The 20,140-nt window shown below is 63.8% G+C and overlaps 2 protein-coding genes across 2 annotated transcripts; both read left to right on the plus strand.

Annotated features, from left to right (window-relative positions):
* The first annotated feature begins 49 nt into the window (after nucleotides 1-49).
* On the plus strand, nucleotides 50-1,789 carry TMEM35B (transmembrane protein 35B). The gene is made up of 3 exons (XM_059868818.1): nucleotides 50-206; nucleotides 1,050-1,230; nucleotides 1,322-1,789. Exons 1-3 carry the CDS (start codon nucleotides 99-101, stop codon nucleotides 1,450-1,452), a joined length of 420 nt encoding a protein of 139 aa, XP_059724801.1. The 5' UTR covers nucleotides 50-98; the 3' UTR covers nucleotides 1,453-1,789.
* A 1,957-nt stretch (nucleotides 1,790-3,746) lies between these two features.
* On the plus strand, nucleotides 3,747-4,751 carry LOC132338661 (platelet-activating factor receptor-like). Its single transcript, XM_059868400.1, has one exon. The coding sequence runs from the start codon at nucleotides 3,747-3,749 to the stop codon at nucleotides 4,749-4,751; it is 1,005 nt and encodes a 334-aa protein (XP_059724383.1).
* The last annotated feature ends 15,389 nt before the right edge of the window (nucleotides 4,752-20,140 follow it).

Here is a 20,140-nt window from a genome sequence, read left to right on the forward strand (position 1 = left end):
GACCAGAGCGGAACGGGGCCGGGCTGGGAACGGGGCCGGGCTGGGAACGGGGCCGGGCCGCTCCGCCCCGCTCCGCCCCCGGGCCCGCCCGTCCCGCCATGGCGGCGGCCTTCATCGCCCTCCGTGTCCTGCTCGGGATCTTCTTCTTCCTCACGGGCGCCCTGAAGGTCTCGGACTGGCTCTCTGCCGACCTGCACCAGCACATGGTGAGCGCGGCCGCGGGCTCGGCGGACTCGAGAGCTGCCGGGCCGAGCCCGGGGGGAATGAGCGGGATGGGGGCAGTGCAAAGAGCAAAGAGCGCTTTGGTGTGCAGGGCTGAGCTCCGGGGGAAAGGAGAGGAACAGGTTGGGGTGCAGGGCTGAGCTCCAGGGGAAGGGAAAGGAACAGGTTGGGGTGCAGGGCTGAGCTCCAGGGGAAGGGAAAGGAACAGGTTGGGGTGCAGGGCTGAGCTCCAGGGGAAGGGAAAGGAACAGGTTGGGGTGCAGGGCTGAGCTCCAGGGGAAGGGAAAGGAACAGGTTGGGGTGCAGGGCTGAGCTCCCGGGGAAAGGAGAGGAACAGGTTGGGGTGCAGGGCTGAGCTCCAGGGGAAGGGAAAGGAACAGGTTGGGGTGCAGGGCTGAGCTCCAGGGGAAGGGAAAGGAACAGGTTGGGGTGCAGGGCTGAGCTCCAGGGGAAGGGAAAGGAACAGGTTGGGGTGCAGGGCTGAGCTCCAGGGGAAGGGAAAGGAACAGGTTGGGGTGCAGGGCTGAGCTGCAGGGGAAACGTGCAGGGCTGACCCGGTTGTAGTGCTCAGCAGGGCTGAGCCTTGGGTGAGAATGAGCAGGTTGGGACTGCAGGGGTTCAGGGTGGAGCACTTTGGCTACAAGTCTGAGCCTTTCATTGTGAGTCAGCCAGAGTCCCTTGGAGCGCAGGGCTGATCCCCTTAGGGTGTGTGGTTATTTAGGATGCAGAGCTGATCCCCTTGGAAGACAGGGCAGGGCAGAGCAGAGGGGCTGTATTTCCCTAGCCCCAGGCTCAGGGCTGCCTCACCCCTCTCCCACCCTTCCCAGGCATCGGAGTTCGAGCGTTTTGCCAAGGTGTTTCCCCTGAAGGACTTGGGCTTTGTGCCGGAGCCAGGCAGGTACCTGCTGGCCGTGGGCTGGGTGGAGGTGACGGCCGGGCTGTTGCTGGCATTTGGGCCCCAGCTGCTGCAGGAGATCAGCAACTTCATCCTCAGCGTCGTCATGATCGGTGAGAGCCAGCGGGTGCCCACTGCCCATGGTGGGGTCTGGGGACACCCTTGGCCAGAGACCCCCATTCCTACGCTCTGCTCCATGCCCAGGTGCCATCTACACTCTGCTGGCGCTGCAGGAGCCGCTGGCCATGTGTGCCCCGGCCACCCTCTCCCTTGGCCTCCTCCTGCTGCTCAACATCCGCGGGTACCCAGCTGCCCCCCGGCCCAAGTTTGAGTGACGAGAGACGGGAAGGACAGATGGGAAGGACAGACAGCTCAGCTGCTGGGGAGCAACGCCTTTATGGTATTTTCGGGGACAAGGTCGCATCCTTGCTGATGAGACACAGTGTGTCCTCTCCTGCCTCTGCCAGTGACTCTGGTGCTGGTTGTCCCCACATTGTGGGACCTGGGCTGGTGCTGTGGGACGGTGGCCATGGCACCGCTGTGACACTGCTGTGGCACTGCTGAACTCGCACAAAGTGTCCGGCTCTTTCCAGTGTTTAGCCACACTAAGCAAGGGCTGGCTCTGCTCTCTTGGGGGCTTTCAAATTTTGGAATAAAACCTCTTGTTTTTCATGTTTTGCCTCCCTGTTTATTTCTGCCTTCCCCCCATGCTGACCCTCGGGGGCTAAGGGGATGTCCTGGGGCTGGAGGACCCGGTCCCTGGGGACAGTGCCTGGACACAAGGCCTGGGGACATGTGGGAGCTTGTGCAGGAGCTGGCACAGAGGCAGATGGGCAGTGGGGAGAGCCCATCTGGGGTGGGATCCCTCAGCCCCCCCAACAGTGTGCCAGGCCTCTTGTTGCACACCCAGGAAGCGACAGGAGCGAGTGCCCAGGCAAGCATGTGCTTTTTGTGGATCTTGCTCCCACAGAGAGCCACCCTCTGCCACCCCCGATGGGCACAGCACGCTCAGGATAACCCACAGTTCACCTGAAGTGGCTCCCAGCAAGGAGGCTGGGATGGCTGTGTGGGGAGTCTCTCTCTTGGGATGAGCAAGGGGTGTAAGACACCCCTGTACCCCTGGTGGAACCTGAAGGTAGGTGTCACCTACCTCAGGGTGACATCTTTGGTGTCCCAAAAGAGCACACAAAAATTGCAAGACCACACAAAGCAGCGACTCAGATGCTCACAGATCTTGAGGGGGCCTGTAGGGCTGCTCCCCTTAAAACCAGCTTTGAAGCCAACAAAAGCACAAAGAGCCAGGAGGAGGCAGATTCCTGCTTTGATCCCTTTGGGGCATCCCTCTTCTCCCCAGCTGCCGGGTGCAGAAACTTGACCCTCTGCTGCTTTCATCCAGGCGTGGGTGGGAGAAGGGCCCTGGGAAATGGAATTAGATGTGGCTGGGGGCACGGGAGGGGGGTCAGCCAGGCCAGTACTGGCCACTCCCACATGCCCCCAGCCCCGTCAGCCGGCGCAGGGGATCTTAGGGTGGCTCCAGCAGGGAATTCCCCATTACATACACACACAGGTGCTCTCCCCACTCCAGCTGCTGTCCCACAGGCACTACCACAGCGGGGCTTGGGATGGTGGGTGGGGGTCAGGCAGCCCCTGCCTCCCCCAGCACTTAAAGCTGTCCCCAGCCTGGCTGGGTCAGAGTGAGGAGCAGCCAGAGGGGACGGAGCCGCTCCTGCCTGACCTGACAAGGTAAGTAGGAATCATGGTGTGGGTGAGATGGAGTATTCACTGTGCTTATAACAGGGAAGGAGGAGGAAAAGGGGAGCACTGAGGGATTCAGAGGTTCATTTGGGATCCAAGTGAGGTCCCCCAGGCTCAGCAGCTCGTGCTCCCCGTGCCTCAACCCGGGGCTGGGTGCTGTGCGTGCCGAATCCAGCCCTGCTGTGCTGGAAAACACCAGCTGGTGACTCAGTGCCTTCGTTGGCGAGGTGTGGGCAGGCAGTGATGGCAGGTGAAGTAACTGCAGCCCTGGATACAGCCACTGCAGCAGAGTGTGCTTTTCCATGGCCAGGACCAGAGGCAAACCCTGCTGTGCAGGACTGGGGGGCCTGGGGGGATGCTGGCCCTGTGTTTGTACCTCCTGTCCCTGCCTGGGTTTCTCCATTCTCAGCTCGCTGAGCCAGTCGGTGACTTCCTCATGCCTGGCTCCATGGGGAATTTGGGGTGCTGGGAGAGGGCTGGGGTGGGTGGCCCCACAGGCACGTGCTGTGTGGGAGGTGTTAAGCCCTGCAGCTGCTGACTGGAGCCAGTGTGGCACCTTCGGGTCCCTCCGGCTGCAGCTCTGTCCCTTGGCTGTGCTGCAGCTGTGCCTGCCACTCCCTGTGAGCTCTAGCTGGGCTGTTGACAGTGGTCCCTGGGCTTCCTTGTTGTGTGGGGGACAGAGCTGGGCTCTCCTCCTCTCCTGTGTGAGCTGAGCCCTTCTGGCAGATGAAGGCATCCCCGCAGGGCTCTGCCTCCAGTGCCCAGCAGTTACTGCAGGTGCCAGCCAGAGAGGTAGTCCTGTCCAGGTTAATGTCCCTCCCCTGTCCCCAAGGGTTGTGCCACTGACTGTTCCCCATCTTCGCAGGAGCCAGGGATGAACGGCTCGGTGCCGAGACCCCTGCTGGTGGAACACCCTGGCGAGTGCCTGCCCACCAACCCGGTGCAGTTCGTGCTGGTGCCCATCATCTACTGCCTGGTGCTGTGTGTGGGGCTGCCGGGCAACCTGGTGGCATTGCTGGTCTTCCTGCAGAGTGGCAAGGTGAGGAAGGCCATCCGCATCTACCTCATCAACCTCACTCTGGCTGACATCCTCTTCAACCTCACCCTTCCCCTCTGGATCCACTACTACCTGGCTGGGGGGGACTGGCTCCTCTCGGAGGCCACCTGTCGCCTGGCAGGGGCCGCCTACTACCTGGCGACCTACAGCGCCATCACCTTCATGGCTCTCATCAGCTTCAACCGGTTCTGCGCGGTGCGGGCGGCGCGGCGGGTGCTGCCGCTGACGGGGCCCCGCGGCGCCGCGCTGGCCTGTGCCCTGGCCTGGCTGCTGGGGCTGGGCTGTGCCGTGCCCACCCTGGCCACCCACCAGACCTTCCCCACCCCCGCCGGGACCATGGCCTGCTTTGAGCAGCACGGGCGGCAGCGGGGCTACGCCTACGCCATGGTGACTTTCTTCTCCGCTGCCTTCCTGGTGGTGCTGGGCACCTACGCCTCCATCGCCCGGGCGCTCTCGGTGCCCGCCGCTGCCTCGCCAGGCTCCCACCGGCAGCAGGCCCGTGCCATGGTGCTGGGGATGCTGCTGGTCTTTGTCGTCTGTGTGGCCCCCTACCACCTGACGCTGGCCCCCTGGGTGGGTAGCCGGCCCCCTGCACCTCTCTGTGGGCCCCCCGACTCCCTGGATGTGCTGCACACGCTGAGTGTGGCCCTGCTCAGCCTCAACAGCTGCCTGGACCCCGTCGTCTACTGCTTCTCCATCCGGCGTTTCCGCGCTGACCTGCATCGAACCCTGCGCAAGATCGGCCGGTGCTTCCCGCTGCCCCCGCCGGCCCCGCCCGGGCCAGCGCCAGCGGCCCGAGCATCCTCCTTCACCTCCTCCTAGCGGGGTGGGCACCAGGGTCCTGCCCCCGCCTGCCCCGGTGCCACAGTCCCGCTGGGACGTGGTCCCTGTTGCCAGGTGAGGGATCGGGAGCAGCGGGGGGGGGGAGCTCTGGCTTCGTGCGCTCCCCTCCTCCCACCCCGCTCTGCTCTCTGTGCATTCCCACGCGCCCGCAGCTCCTGCTCGAGCACAGATCCTGCCCCCCGCATTGCAGGCACTGGGAGGGCGTCACTGGCACTGGGAGAGCGGCACTGGCACTGGGAGAGTGGTACTGGGAGAGCGGCACTGGCACTGCGAGAGGGACTCACCCAGCAATGGGAGCTGAGCCACAGTGGGGTGTGGGAAGGCAGAATGGCGAGGTGGTTGCTGTCGTCTCCCGGGGGCCTCCATCCTGCAGGGACATGCATGACCCAAGACCCCCGTGCCATGAGCTGGGCTGCTGAAGGGGCTGTTTGAGGCCCCGTGGCCAGTCCTGTCCTGCAATGTCCCTAAGCCTCATGCCTGCGCCCCTCCTGCTCTTGGCCAGGATTAAAAATGAAGGAATCAAAGGCTTCTTCGCTGGTCCCTCACCGCGAGGTTTCTGTGTCCCGGGGAGGGCTGGAGATGGGGCAGCCCCGGCCCCCACAGCCCCGGCCCCCAGCCCAGCCCTGCTCCTGTAGCAGGAGCCTGTCCCAGGGCGGATATTGCACCGGGGGCTGCTGACCAGCACCCCCTGCCTGGTTCCCTGCCCCCTGCCCTGCCCTGCCCATGGAGGGGCTGCCGTGCTGGGCGCAGCCCCCCCCTCCCCCCCCACCCTCCGCCTCCGCCTCCGCCCCGTGAGCCCCGGCGCGGCGGGGGCGGCGGAGCCGGCTCGGGGCCGTGGGCGGCTGTGTGGGCGGAAGATGGTGTTTTCCCAGCCCTGGCTCATTCCTGCTGCCAGCACAGCCCCGCTCCCGGTGCTGCACCGGCGGGAGAGCAGAGCGGCTGCTGTGCAGCCACGCGGGTTCTGGGCGTGCTGGGGGAGCAGGGGTGCATCAGCTGCCCCCCAGCTCGGGGTCTTGCTCCCCCAGCACTGGCCTGCTCTCCAGCACACGTGCATGGAAGGAAATGTGAGGCACGGGACAAGAGGAAATGTGATGCCTGGGGACAGCTGGCACGGGATGGGGAGGGTGGCAGTGGGCACCAGGACAGGTGGGTGATGCTGTACCTGTGGGTGGTCAATTATTAAGGGCTGCCTGGATGCCAGCAGAGAGGTGGAGGCGCAGGGCAAGGCCTGACCCTGGGGAATGGGGACTCTATGTGCCATGGAAACTGTGCACCACTGTGACCCAGGGACAGCATGGTTCAGCAAAGGCAGTGTGGGTTCATGGGATGCCCGTGCTGCCCGTGGTGCCTGGACACTTTGCCCCCATGGCTGAGACTGGATGATGTCTCCATGTGCCGCAGTGCTGCTGCTCAGCAGAGCTGGGACGTGTCCCAAGGTGCCTCTGCTCCACACCCGGCCCCAGGCCAGCTGCCTTCGACCACCCAGTTCTTCCCCTTTTGAAGTTCATATTAAATTTTAATCCTTTTATATAACTGCTGAAGGAGGGGGCAGAGCTCTGCTCCCCGCATGCAGCAGGAGCAGCCGTGTCAGTAATGCAGGATGCTGCAGGGCCTGGTGGGCTCTGGGACTGGAGGTCTCTTCCTGGGAGCACCAGGACTTTTGGGGGGCTCTCTGCACACCAGGAGTGGGGACAGCCCCAGTTTCAGCTCTGGCTCTGCCAGCATGTCCTGTTCAGGGGGAAAACCTGGGCACTTGAAGCACAGCACTGGGACATGGACACCTCTTCTTAAAAACACACGTAGGGCACTCGATAGGGCCACGTCCCCCCACGCACTGGGCAGGGCCTGGTGAAGTGTTCTGGGCTCAGCTTGGCACCAGAATGGGGCTTGTGCCACCGCACTGCTCCTGCCACCGTGCAGGGCGTTACCCAGGTTATTGTTCCTGCACTTCCAGCCCGCGCTGGCTGTAATTATTATTATTATAATTATTATCAAATTACAGGGTGTGGTTTGAGTGGCTCAGCGGGCAGGCAGCAGCGGGTGGCCCTGGGTCTGCTAGGGGAAGGCTGGGCTTCGGGGCCGCACCCTGCCCGGGGCTGTCCTGGCACCCTGGGGCTGTTCTGTCACTCAGGGACTACCCCAGGGCTATCTCAATACCCCGGGACTGTCTCTGCACTCTGTCCCCTCCCTGGCAGGCTGTGTGCCCGTGGACAGGCGTGGGTGATGGTCCCGGAGTGCCCTCGGCTCGCTGGGGTGATCCAGAGGGGTGCCCACGGGTGGGTACCCCTTATCTCGGTGCCAGTCCGGCTCCGCAGGGTGCCTCAGGGGATGCCCACGGGTGGGTACCACTCATCCCGGCAGAGCCCACGCTGGCAGCATCTCCCCGGCCCCATGTGCGGCTGCCCCCGCTCTCCCCCGCCGGGGGTCCCGGGGCGCCGGGAGGCGGCGGCAGAGCCGCACCGGAGCCATTTTGCGCCGCCGCCGCCCGCTCTGGCTCCCGGGGAAAATCCACCGCCGTGTCTTGGCGGCGCCGCGGCGGCCCCGCTCCGCTCCCGCCGCTCCGCGCCCGCCCGCGCTGCACTGCGGGGCCGCCGCCACTCGCATGCTGCCGCCCGCCGCGCTCCCACGCGCGGGGCGCCGGCCCGGGCCGAGCCGGGACCAGCCGAGCCCAACCGAGCCGGGCCGGGAGCAGCCGGGCCGGGGGCGGCCGCGCCGGGCCGTCGGGGAACCGCCCGGGAGCCGCCGGAGGATGTAGGAGGCGGGAGCGGGGTAAGAGCGGCGGGGGCGGCCCCGGTGCCGGGGGTAGCGCGGTGCCCAGCGCAGAGTGGGGGTCGGTCCCCGGGGTCCGCGGTGCCCAGCGGGGGGGTGCGGGGAAGCGGTCCCGGGGATCCGCGGTGCTCAGTGCGGAGGGGGGCTCTCACCAACGAGGCACCGGAGCCGTGCGGAACCGGCCCCGCGGGAACGGGACGTGTCACCTGCGGACTCATCCAGCCCCGCCGAGCGGGTGTCCGGGGGTGAACCGGGGAGGTGGTGGAGGAGGGAGCCGGGGGATGGCCGGGGGCATCTCACCCGTACCATGGCCCTCAGCTCCGCCAGGATTCCCCGGTGGGTGGGGGAGAGGGGGTGCCAGCGGGCATCCCCATCTCCTGCTCCCCGAGGCACTGGGGAGAGAGGCACAGCCCGCAGCCCCTCCAGCCTCCCCTGGATGGCGACGCCAGCCAGCCATCCTGCGTTCTCCCGCTGCGGAGGGCTCGGGGCAGACCCAGGACCCCTCCCCACCCAATGGGCTCCCCCTCCCCATCCTGCTGGTGTGGGCGGCGAGGACCGTGCCCTGCCGGGTGCTGAGCTGTGCCCATCACCGTGCATCCAGGCGCCATGGTCCCAGCCAGCCTGGCAGGCAAGCAGAGCTTCGGCGGCCCCTGTCTGGGTGCTCCCTCTTGCTGCTGCCTTCCTTCCTCCAGACTGCTGGGGTTTCTTGGAGGAGTCGGTCTGGACTCTCCATCCTGTGCCAAACCTGCAGAGCAAGTTGGTGCTGGGACCGCTGGTCTCTCTCCATCCTGTGACATCCAGCCCCACATGTCACCTCCCTCACAGGGTCCAGGGCTGCGCTGCCCACTGCTGATCCCTGCCTGTCCCCGGGCCAGGAAGAGGGGACAGAGCCTGGCTGGTGGGTGTTGGTTATCCCCGTGGGAATCCAGGCTGGGAGCAGGCAGCCTTCCTTGGTGAAAATGGGTGCAGGATCCGGTCAGCAGTGCAGATTCTCCTTTAGGAAATGGATGTAATTTTTGGTCTTTCTGTTTCTCACCCCTGTTCCCCCTAATGCATCCATGGCTCCCAGCCCTTGAGGACTCTGTCTGTGCAGGGATGGAGCAGGGGAAGGCCACTGGGAGATGGGCATGGCTGCAAGGAGCATGTCAGCCCTTTTAAGCATTATTACAGCGCCGGCAGGGCTGTGAATGCAAAAATAGCCATCAAAGTGACCGTGGAACATCCGAGCCTGGAGGGGCCCCTTTTGGCTGTGGCGGTGGTGGGAGCACTGATGTGAGGAGCTGTTGGTGTGAGCCAACTTTGGGGCTGCCCTGGGTGTTGTTACCCCACTGAGCCAGGGCACCAGGACCAGCTCCAGCCATCCCTGCTCTGGGGAAAAGGGTGACAAAACCGTGGTGTCCCCCTCCGAGCCTGGGTGAGATGGTGCTGAGCTTGGTGCCCTAATCTCCCTCCTGAGTGCCAAGGCTTGTGCCACGTGGGCTTGGAGGAGCAGCCCCCAGCCCCCTCAGTCCTCCTGCTGGGCCTGGCTCCCAGCAGCTTGGGCAAGGCATGGGATGAGTGGAGGGTGTTGGGAAGCCCAGGCTGGGGGTGTCTGGGGGGCCCTTCCTTCAGCCTCCCCATCAGTAGCTCAGAGGCAGAGCAGTGCCAGGACCTGTGCGATGCAGAGCCTGTGCGGGTGGCTGGTGGCTGTGCTGGTGTGGGTGTCCCCAGCTCTGCCCACCCTCAAGGGCAGGATCAGGCCCCGTGCTGGGGTCTCATGCCCAGGTGGAGCTGCTGCGGTGGGGGCTGGGGCTCCAGATCCAGGTTTTGCAGACGCTCGCATCTCTCCAGCAAGCTGAGCCGAAACCCTGGATCCCACCCAGCCAGAAATTTGGATCTGGAGCCAAAGGTGACTCTTGGCCCTTATTGCCAACACGGGCGAAGCTAAAATCTGGATCTGAGCAGAAACAGGAGGAGCCTGGATCCAGCGCAGGGGCTGAATGTGCGGCTTGTGCTCCTCCTGGCCATCAAATTGGATTTCCTGAAATAGCCTGTTGAAGACCAGAGCCCAGCAGGGACCGAATGACAGGTCACCAGGGGTGTGGAAGCCCCATCATGATCCTGGCTGCCTGCTTCAAGACGTTGGCAGCCAGCAATAATAGTAATATACGGTGCCATTGCCGGGCGAGCGCAGCGCTGGAGAGCTAAGAATAGCAGGCGAGACGTGCCAGCAGAGGGGGACTCTGGGGCGGGCGGGGGCCGGGGCTGCGGCTGGACGTGCCCCGGAGGACACCCCGGCCATGGGGTGGCAGCTCCTCCCAGCGGGAGGACATGCCTGTGATGCAGGTGGCACAGGGCACGGCAGGTGCTGCGGAGGGCAAGGGGAGGGGGATGCCCGGTGCTGCAGAGCCTGGGTAGTGCCCCTTCAGCCTGGCCTCTGGGCTTTGCCATCCCCAGGGACCAGGAGTGAAGCCTGCTCTGATAAAGTGGCCTTCAGATCTTGGCCATCTCAATGGCCCTGCCATGCCTGGTCCCTCTATGAGCAGCAGCACAGGGAGCCACCTGGAAAGCCATGGACAGGGCAGACAGCTCAGCACTCCACATCACCAGGCAGGACTGAGCCCCTTCTGCTCGTCCTGCCCAGCAGCTCATTTCCAAGGCTGAACAGTGTCACTGGCAGGGGACAGAGAGGGCCTGGCCACCACAGGTTCAAAAGCTGAGCTTTCTGTCAGCTGCCACAGCATGTGGCGGCGGAGCAAGTGCCCATCGGATTAAGGAGAATTAATTTGTACCTTCCCCATTTCTGCAGGGCCAGGGGTGCTGCAGCACCCTGTGTCCCCCTCCCACAAGCAGTTGTGCTCCTGCAGTGCCTGTGTCAGTGCCTCTGCAACCTGCCCTCAATCTTAATTAGATTTTCCACATCGCCCCCCAGCTCACTCCTCCCCAAATGCTGGAGCAGGAAGAAGCCATGACATGGTTTGTAATCAGCTTCTGAATTCAGATTCCTCTTGGCTGGTTTTGGAGACTCCCCTCAGCCTTTGTTTGATGCTGCCCGAGCAGGGTCTGCTGTGTGGCTCCCCTTGAAGCCAGGACCCCTGGGAGCAAGTGGCTCAGCAGCTGGGACACCCTTGGAAACACACTCATGTTTGGTGAAAGCAACTTGAGGAACAGCCCCAGCAGGTGCCAAACCCATCAGAGAGGCAGCCTGCCCGCTGCCCCCAGCTCCAGCGGGCACTGTGGCTCTGCCCAGCCCTGGCACCACTGCTGTGCTTTCCTGAGGTTCATTCTGCACCTCTCCCTGGCGTCTGTGCAGCCGCTGTGGGAGCTGGGCACGGTGCCCCACGGCCGGTCCCGGTGTGGCTCCACTGCAGGCAGTGCCGTGCCAGGTTTGGCTCTGCCTCCAGCACCCAGACCTTGTCAGCAGCGAGTTGTGGCTCTGAGCAAAGCCAGGGGATGCAAACAGTTCCCAGTGCTGCCATGCCCCAATTAATAGCCTGTGAATCACGGTGCTGTTGGAAGAGCAGATGTTTGTGGCGTGGTTGCCAGAGCTCAGTGTTTCACCAGGAGTCTGCTTGGCCTTAAATTGGCAGCTCTGGGCAGTGGGTGGTGATGGGGCCTTGCTGCCTGCCTGGCCCTCTCCTGCAGGAGGATCAGGAGATGTTTGGGCTGGGAATCAGCTGAAGTTTTTGGTGGGCAGAGGGAAGGGGGAGAACAGCCTGTCTGTGGGCATGTGGGGGTGCTGTGTTGGAATGAGAGAAATACAAAAGCTGAAGGTGTGGAGTCCTGTTGTGACAGGACCTGCTGATTTCCCATTCTTGGGGAACCTCTCATCTTCCCAAAGGGATGCAGGTGCTGTGGTGGCACAGTGGGTGCTGGGGCACTTGTTTGGGAATGGTGAATGGTTGGTACTGGGGAAACACTGTATGCCTTGGAAGTGACAGTCCCTGCTGTGGTTGGTGTCCCCAGATGTGGGGTTGGGGTGAGACCCTGTGGTGGTTGATGCACCCAGCTTGGTGCCATCTGTGCAGCTGAGCTGAGGATTGGCCTCAGCTTTCATGTTTTGTGTCATGACACCCATCTGCCTCAGGCTCCCCTGGGCCCTCTCTGGGTGGGGGCACAGCAGGGACAGCCCCACAGTAGGGGAACAACGTGGTTCCCCTGCAGCAGGTGTGTGTGGGGAGCAAGGGCAGAGCTCAGGTGCCTGTGGGGTGCACTGGAGTGTGTGGGGTGGGGCACGTGGGACGCTGTGAGTGGGAGCAGCCAGGTGCATGTGGCCATGTGCAGTGATACAGAGCTGCTGAGTGTCCATCTGCGTGTGCAGGGTCCTGTCCATCCATCAGTGTTCGGGGCCGCGTGTCAGTCTGGCCGTGCAGGGCCGAGTGTCCGTCCATCCGTCAGCCTGCGGGGCTGTGTGTCCATCTGGCCGTGCCGGGTGTCCGTCCATCCGTCGGCCTGCAGGGCTGTGTGTCCGTCTGGGCGTGCGGGGCTGTGCGTGGGCGAGCGGCGCTGCCGGCGTGGGCAGCCCCTTCCCGGGGGTGCGTGTCGGTGCGCGGGGGTGGCCGAGCGCGCCGGGGAGCGCGCGTGGGTGTGTCCCCAGCGCGCGGGGGCGACGGCTCCGCCACCGCCTCTCGCCGGCTGCGAGGTGCCGGTGCCGGTGTCGGCACCCGGAGCGTGGCCGCCGCCGCCGCCGCGCTGCCGTGGGTGGCCGTGACCCCGGGGACGCCTCCGGCCTCGCTGCGCGGCCTGGCCGCGGCATGGGCAGCCCGCGGGGAATTTGCAGGATCAGAGGGAATCCAGCCGCCGTGCCGCGGCCATCCTCCGGCTCCTGCCGAGCCCAGGCCGGCAACTTCATGGCTTAGCAGCGGCGGAGGGTGAGTGGGGCGGTGGGTGGGAGGGGAGAGGGCCTGGCTGCGTGCAGGGGGCTCCGTGCCTTGCAGAGCCCCAGTCCTGGGTGAGCCCTGCTTGGTGTCCAGCTGTGCCAGTTCAGCGAGATCCCCCGGCCCGGGCAGAGCGGGAGCTCTCGAGCAGCCCACAGCCCTAACCCTTTCGTGGCCAAATCCTCCTCCCTGGCAGCCACGTTCTCGCCTCGGTGTGCAGCTTGTGGCTCCCGGCCAGCCCTCGCTCAGACGAGCCTCGGCACAGCCTTGGAGCTCGCCCGACCGGGATGGGGAGATCCCAGCCCCGAGGTCTCTGCTCCCGTTCCCTGCAGAGCTGGGCTGGGGGCTGTGTGTGCTGCAGGGGGTGTGTGCTGGGGCTGGGGGCTGTGTGTGCTGCAGGGGGTGTGTGCTGGGGCTGGGGGCAGGGAGCCGTGAGCATTGGGGGAGGGGATGTGCTGAGTGGGGGCTGTTCACTGGGGGTGTGGGGAGCAGGGCAGGGCTGCCCCTCTGTGTATGAGAGGGACAGGGTCCCCTCTGTGTGTCTGTGTGTCTGTGTGTCTGTGTGTCGGTCCGTGGATGGAGCTGGGGAGCCCCAGCTCTGCCTGCCAGACGGCCCCGCTGCTGGGGAGCGGCACAGCCGGTGCCGACATCTGTGCTTCGAGCCCTGCCTGTCTTCAGTTGGCTCCTTGGCACAGTCACAGTGGCAGTTGGGTCCCTCTGTACCTCTCCGTGGATTCCCCCATCACCCTGCCTCTCTGTGACACAAACCTGTATCTCTGCTGTGCTTTCTTGGAGGGGAAACTGAGGCAGGAGGGAGGGAAGCAGCAGAGCCCTCTCCCGATCCCTGTCATCCTGAGGCTTGATCCCACGCCTCACCCTGGCTTGTTTTTTCCTGCCAAGTGATGCCAAGAGCCGGGGGGGAGCGAGGGCGTCCTGGGACACAGCTCCCGGCTGGGTCTGCCCGGGGCCCTGGAGCCGCCCAGCTCCTCCTGCCGCTGTCTGGCACAGCCCTGGCCTGGGGCTGCCACAGGGACTGCTGGCGGGCCACCAGGGGCACGTGTTGTTGGGCGCTGTGGTGACACTGGTGGTAGTGGTGGCCATGGTGGCAGCGATGTTAATGGTGACTGTGGTGGCCGTGGTGGCCATGGTGGCCGTGGTGGCAGTAGTGGCTGTGGCAGTGATGCTCGTGGTGGGAGTTTATCGTGGTGGGAGTTTCTAGTACAGGCCATGGTGGCGGTGGTGCCACGGCAATGGCAGTGGTGGCCATAGTGACAGCGGTGGCCGTGCTGGTGGCGGTGGTGGCGCTGGCCATGGTGGCGCTGGCGGCGGGCGCTGTCCGCGGTGCTGATCCCCGGCCCCACGCTGGGAGTCCGAACGGCAGCACGAACCGGCGGCGGTCCCGACCCTCGCACCCCCGGGGGTGCCCACGGGCACCCTGAGGCTCGGGGGTCCCCCCCTTCCCTGGGAACGTCCCGCCCTGCCCTGACCTTTGATGTGCGGCAGCTCCAGACAGGGCTGCTGGGACGGGAACGGCTCAGAGCTGTGTGCCCGTCACCCCAGCGCTGTGCCCGTCACCCACACCCTGCCCGCCGGGCTGGGCACAGCCTCCCCTCCACGGGCGCTTCTGATCGTCCCGCCGGGCGGGTCGGACAGGGACGGGCTGTTGTGGATCGGGCTGGAGAGCGGGACAGGGCAGGGCAGGGCGTGTGGGGACATGGGCCACCAAGGCTCCATCACTCCCTGCCGGGTTTGGGACAGCCAGGGAGGGGCTGCCGGCCCTGCTCGGGGCTCCCGGGCTGGCACAGGTTGGCTGATGAGGAGTGCCTGGGGCAGCGCTGCTGGTTGGTGACACTGGGCTCACCTCGGCCCCCCAGAACCGTGTCCCCAACTGCAGTGCCGGTGTCACTGCTCCCAGAACAAAATGTCAACCCATGCAAATGAGACTGCGGGAGCGGCTGATTGAAGGGCCCTGCCCCGCCCCGGAGTTGCAATCAAATATGCAAATGGCTCCCGAGGAGGCTAGTGAAGGCTATTAATAGCGGGGATGAGGCTGGGAGAAAGCGTGGTGTTCCTGAGGGAATGAGCCTGGGGATGAGCTGGTTCTGTTTGTCCCTCTGCCCGGCGTGTCCCTGTGCAATGCCTGGGCAGGTGACAGTAGTCCCTGCAGGGAGCCCGTGGGCACCAGGGATTGCTTTGGCCACCATACCCTTTGAAGGGCAAGTGCTGCCCGTGTGCCCACTGCCCAGTGTCCACAGAGGGAAAATCACAGCTGCTGAAACCCCTGGGCTGAGATTTCAGCCCTGGGGAGTCCAGCCAGGAGGGATGAGGTGCCCAGTGGGACCTGGGCTCTGCTGGGGGGGTTCCTGTGGCTCAGCCTGGGCAGGGAGCTCAGCCTGGGGCAGCTGTCACCATTCTGGGGGAGGGAGAGAGGAAGGGGCTCCCTCCCACCCCCCACCCTTCACCCCGTGCTTCCACACCCCCTCCCTCACCTGGTTTCCCTCTGTTGCCATTGAGGCAGATGATGTCCCTCTCCTGCCAGCTCCTGTATGAGCACAAGGCACTGGTGGGACCCACATTGTCCCCAGTGTCCCCAGCCAGCTCAGGGGTCTCGGTGTGCTTGGCCTCTGCTGCAGCCCCTCCACCCCATCTCTTGGGTTTTGGGCTCCAGGAACCATTTGACCTTTTTATAGAAAATTGCGGAAGTCAGGCTGGAGTCAACAGTAACTAATTATTTAAAATCTGAAACTGGAATAATTAGCCCAATTAACAGTCTCAGGTGACATCTGATTCCATCTGATAACGGCTCGAGGAAGAGGGAAAGTAATTAACCTGTCAGCCTGACATTTGTAGGTCAGCACGGGCTCCTCATGATGTCGGGGTGGGCACAGGGGTATTTTGGGGGGGGTCCCATCTCTCTTGCTGCAGGGGGTCTGCACCCTTTGGGGGGTCTCAGAGCAGGGAGGGGGCTGTGGGTGAGCCCAGGTGGTGCCTGAGGGGGATGGGCTGGGAGTACAGACGGGGTGCTGTTGTTTGAGGCCAGGATGCTGGGCAGGGGCTGAGTGTCCCCCAGAAATGCCAGAGCCACTGGTGAGGCAGCACCTGTGGGCCTTTAAGGTTGCTGTGGAAACGGGGCTGCTCGTTACCAGGAGGAGCCTCCTGCTTTCCAGGCAGGGCCCCCATCCCTGCAGGAGGGGATCCCCACCCCGGGCACCTGGGACTGCACAAACCCCCCGTGTCTGTGAGGGACATGGCGAGGGCCTGTGCACGTGCAGGAGGGTGGCTTTGGGTGGCATGGACCCCTCAGCCCAGCTTGCCCTTGGCATGGTTGGTGGTGCCAGGTAGGGCTGGGCATGCCTGGACACAGCTGGACACAGCTGGACCCACATGGACACATGTGGACACAGGTCCATCCTGACCTGCCCGTGCAGCCCAGCCGTGCCCCCATGCCCCTTGGGGACCCTGTCCTCACACCTCAGCTGGCACATGGACCCAGCCTGGCACTGGGGCTGTGCTGGCTGCCCCCTGGCAAGGCACGGGGCCCACGGGGAGCAGAGTGTGCCGAGGCACAGCCCCCGGCCACAGCCCGGCGCCGCGCTCAGCTCTTGGAGTTTTAATGAGGTAAATTGTATAAAAAGCTCCGTTTGCCCTAAATGCCCATCCCTGCGTGAAGCTGCTGCAGCACGGCCCGAGCACACCCCTGGAGCTGGGCAGGGGGCTACGGGGCTGGGCACACGCTCCCGGGCTGGGCACGTGGCAGCGGCAGGAGGAGGAGGAGGACGAAGGCGGTTTAGCACATTTGCAATCATTTCCCTCCTCCCCCCCAAGTTTACAGCTTAGCTCAGCGGCTTATCAGCCTCCAATCTCATTAAATCAGGCAAATTGTAGCATCTGATATTTTATGGAGATTAAGGTGTGCGCCCAGACTCTATAATTATCGGCAAAGATGTATTTACAATACCTTGTTGCTAGTAAACAAAAAATAACTTCAGATCAAAGCTCTCTTACAGGGGAATAAATCTGCCCATCGAGCCCCGCTGTGGAGCACGGCAGGGAGACACCCGGGGTGGGTGGGCATCACGGGGGGACACGGGGGGGGCATTCCGGGGATGTCCCCGGTCCCACGTGGCGGCTGCGAGTCCCCTGCGCTGGATCCATCCCCAGGGTCTCCCTTGCTGGTGTCTCCCATGAGAGCCTGGTTGCACCCACCCCTCCGGCCCCGGCTCCAGCGGGGATTTCCACCGCAGGGACCTCCCTGCTGAGACAAGCCCGGGATTTATCGGCACATGTGCGTTGCCCCTGGATTCCTCACGGCGGTGGCAGCGCTGCGGATTACCGATGTGGTGACGCTGGTTTATTGCTGCCTGAAGTGGATTTATCCGTGCGGCAGGGCCCGGGCTCGCTGCTGGTGTAAATCACCACGGCACGGCTGGCAGGAGCCTCGGGGCTGTGGCTGCATCCTTGGCATTCCAGCCTCCCTGGGGGTTTCGTGGCCGGGCTCCCCACGGGACCATCCACTCCACGCCACAGATCAGCTGCCCCTTCTCCATCTCACTCTTGTGCCCACTGAAACGAGAATAAAATGGTGATAATGCTGCAGACGTCCTCTGGAAAGGGCTCTGAGGCAGATGAAAAGCCTCACTTAAGAGTGAGGCCATTATTATTAATAACTTGGAGCGAGGCTGTAAATTCAGCCGACACAGCTATTATGGGAAATGAACCTGCTCCCGTGCTGGATCACAGGTGTGGGATGGGGATGGGCACAGGAGAGCAGGGCTGCATGGCCCCATGGCTGCTGCTGGGTCCTGTCCACAGGTGGGGCAGCATGGCCAGAGGGGGCAAAACCACTTGACTCCATCTGGGATCTCTGGGATGATTTATTGGCTTTTTCCTGGGGCACAGGTCTCCTCCCAGCAGGAAAGGAGGTGGCTGAGCTTTGCAACAAGGTTGAGACCTGGCCCAAGCTCAGTTCAGGGGTGATGTAGGGTGTGAGGAGCGTGGGCAGAGCTGGGTGCTGGGAGAGGCCAGGGTGGTGCAGCTGGCCTGAGGCTGGGCTGGGCAGGACCCTCCGTGGCCATCCTGGGCTGACTGTGCCCATCTGAGGAGCATCCAGGGCAGCATCACACCTTGGCAAAGGTTGCATTAAAACAAAAATAACTCGGTGCTATTCAGTGCCCAGCGCCTGCAGCCAGGTCAGAAAAAGACAAAGCTGCCATGGCTCCCATTCCATTGGGATGACTTCACCTCCAGCACTGCCACCCCTGAGCAGGGCAGCCCCGGGGCCGGCGGGGGCCCAGGGTGGCAGAGCTGGGCATGGAGGGGGTGTGGAGTGCCATGAGATGGCACACGGGTGTCACGGGGGTGCAGAGCACGGCCATGGGCTCGTGGTGCTGCCTGTACCCAGCTCGGGAGCTTCTGCGGGGGAACGAGTTTGATATAAATATCTTTTTGCTCAGCACACGACCTACTTTCCAGACAATGCCATTAGCCTCCCGACTCCCTCATTCATCTTCTGCCGTCCTCCCCCAGCCCTCCCTGCGCTGGCACCTGCGCCAGCGCGGCACACAGGCCATGGAGGGGTGAGCCAGGATGGGCACCTGGCTCGGTGGCACCCTGGGGACCCTGTGCTGGCCTTGGGGACATCCGGCAGCCCCGTTGTCACAGCTGTTGCTGACTGTCCTCTGCCCCTGCTCTGGCTTGGTAGAGGGTGGCTGGGTCCCCTGGGGGGTTTCTCCACCCCATCCCACAGGATACTCAGATCTGTCTCCTCCCTCTGCCTCCAGCCCCCTTCCCTGCAAAGTCCGTGGCCTGGGTGGCAAATGGCCCCATCCAGGGACATCCTCAGCCAGGCACAGCCTCGCTGGGTACATCCTGGACAGGGCAGACACATGGACACATTGGCTCAGGGCTGGCCCAGGGGCTGTGTGTGGGGTCAGGACCCCTCCTGAGCACCCCCAGAGCTGGGGCTGGGCTCACACACACGTGGTTCATCTGAGGATGATCCTGCAGGAGCTCCACGTGCTGGCAGAGGCTGTGCTGTGCCGTTGGCAGTGGTGAGTGGCTGGTGGGATTAGGGGCAGCTTGGGCAGAGGGTGCCCAGTCCCACTGCCATGACAATGCCCAGCCCCTCTGGCTCGTGGGGATGGCTCTGATACCAGTTTTCCCCCAGGAGCTGGAAGCATCTCTCCAGGCCCACCACCTGCACACCTCCGTGCACCCCTGGGATGAGCCCCCGCTCCTCCCCTGCAGCTAAAATTAAATATTCAATTTGTATTGCTGGTAAATCCTGCAAATCTCTTTTATCTCTAAGCTGTTGTAGCAGGAATATCAGTGGTGTAATCTCCATGGGGGCTCATCCCACTGCCCTTCACAGCTCCCTGGCTTGGACCACGCTCCCTTTTCCCCACATTTCTCTCTGGGAGGCTTCTGGGTGGTGGAGCAGGTCTCCAGTGCCAGCCGCAGAGCTCCCCATGGCACTTATTCTGAGGGTGCTGCTGGCTTTGGGGACAAGGGTCTGCATGGTCCCCAAACTGTGATGGAGGTGCTCTTGGCCCAGGTGATCCAGGTGGTCCCACCAGAGCATCCCCCACGCCTACTGTGTCCTCACTCAGCAGCCGTGCCCCCCTCCCCGTGCTCTGTCCCCGCACTAAGAGCATTGTGCAGAATTATGTATTTAAATATTTAGGTTTTCATCAGCTTTGCAAATTAAGCCCATCCATTAAAGCGGCAGTTTGGGTCCTCTGCTGGCAAGCTGGGCTGAGCCATGCCTCGGGCTCGCTGTGCTCATCCCAGCCCCAGCCCCAGGGGATGCAGCCTGGGAATGGGACGTGACGGCCCCGGAGCATCCCTGCCGGCACAGGGACCAGGGCTCTGCTTCCTCCTCGTTCCTGGAAACTCCGGCCCCTGCGGGCCCCTGCGAGGGGGAGGTGCCTTGAAGGGAACCGGTTGGGATTGGTGTTATTTGGGTTGGAGCAGAGAGTGCCTCGTGCCGGGGAAAGCAGGATGAGGAGCAACGCTGGTGACAGGTGAGAGCCCCGGCTCAGCCGAGCAGCTGGCAGGAGCAGAGCAGGGATGGCAGTGCCAGCCTGCTGGGGGCTCAGTGGGAGTGAAGCTGGGCATGGAAGGGGCAGCCTGCCCAGGGGCTTGGAGGAAATGGGCAGGAGATGGCCAGAGCTGTCACTGCTGCCACGCTCAGTGCTAAGGCTGTGCTGCCCCCAGCTCACCAAAGAGGCTTTGGAGTGATCCCTGGCTTAAGTCATTACACGGCATGGCTGGGGAGTAAGTGGCTCTTTAAGCCTCAGCAGTGTGGCCTGGCTGGTGGCTCCATGTGGGTGGGAGGGAAAAATGGGGGTGATGGGAAATGGGGTTCATCCAACACCAGGAGGGAAAAATGGGGGTGATGGGGAAATGGGGTTCATCCAACACCAGGAGGGAGAAATGGGGGTGATGGGAAATGGGGTTCATCCAACACCAGGAGGGAGAAATGGGGGTGATGGGGAAATGGGGTTCATCCAACACCAGGAGGGAGAAATGGGGGTGATGGGGAAATGGGGTTCATCCAGCACTGCTGCCAGCTGGAGCCCCTGGCACAGCAGCGGGGCCTGAGGGGGCTGCCATGGCCCCCAGTGCCTCTGGCACAAGCAGCTCTGACTCCTGGGAGTTGCTGGAGCCCACCTGGGGCACTGCTGGTGCCTGGAATGCCCATGGGAGTGTGGGCAGAGCCCCCAGGGTGAGCACAGCACAGGG

This window comes from Haemorhous mexicanus, chromosome 27 (assembly GCF_027477595.1).
Source record: "Haemorhous mexicanus isolate bHaeMex1 chromosome 27, bHaeMex1.pri, whole genome shotgun sequence".
NCBI classification, from domain to species: Eukaryota; Metazoa; Chordata; class Aves; order Passeriformes; family Fringillidae; genus Haemorhous; species Haemorhous mexicanus.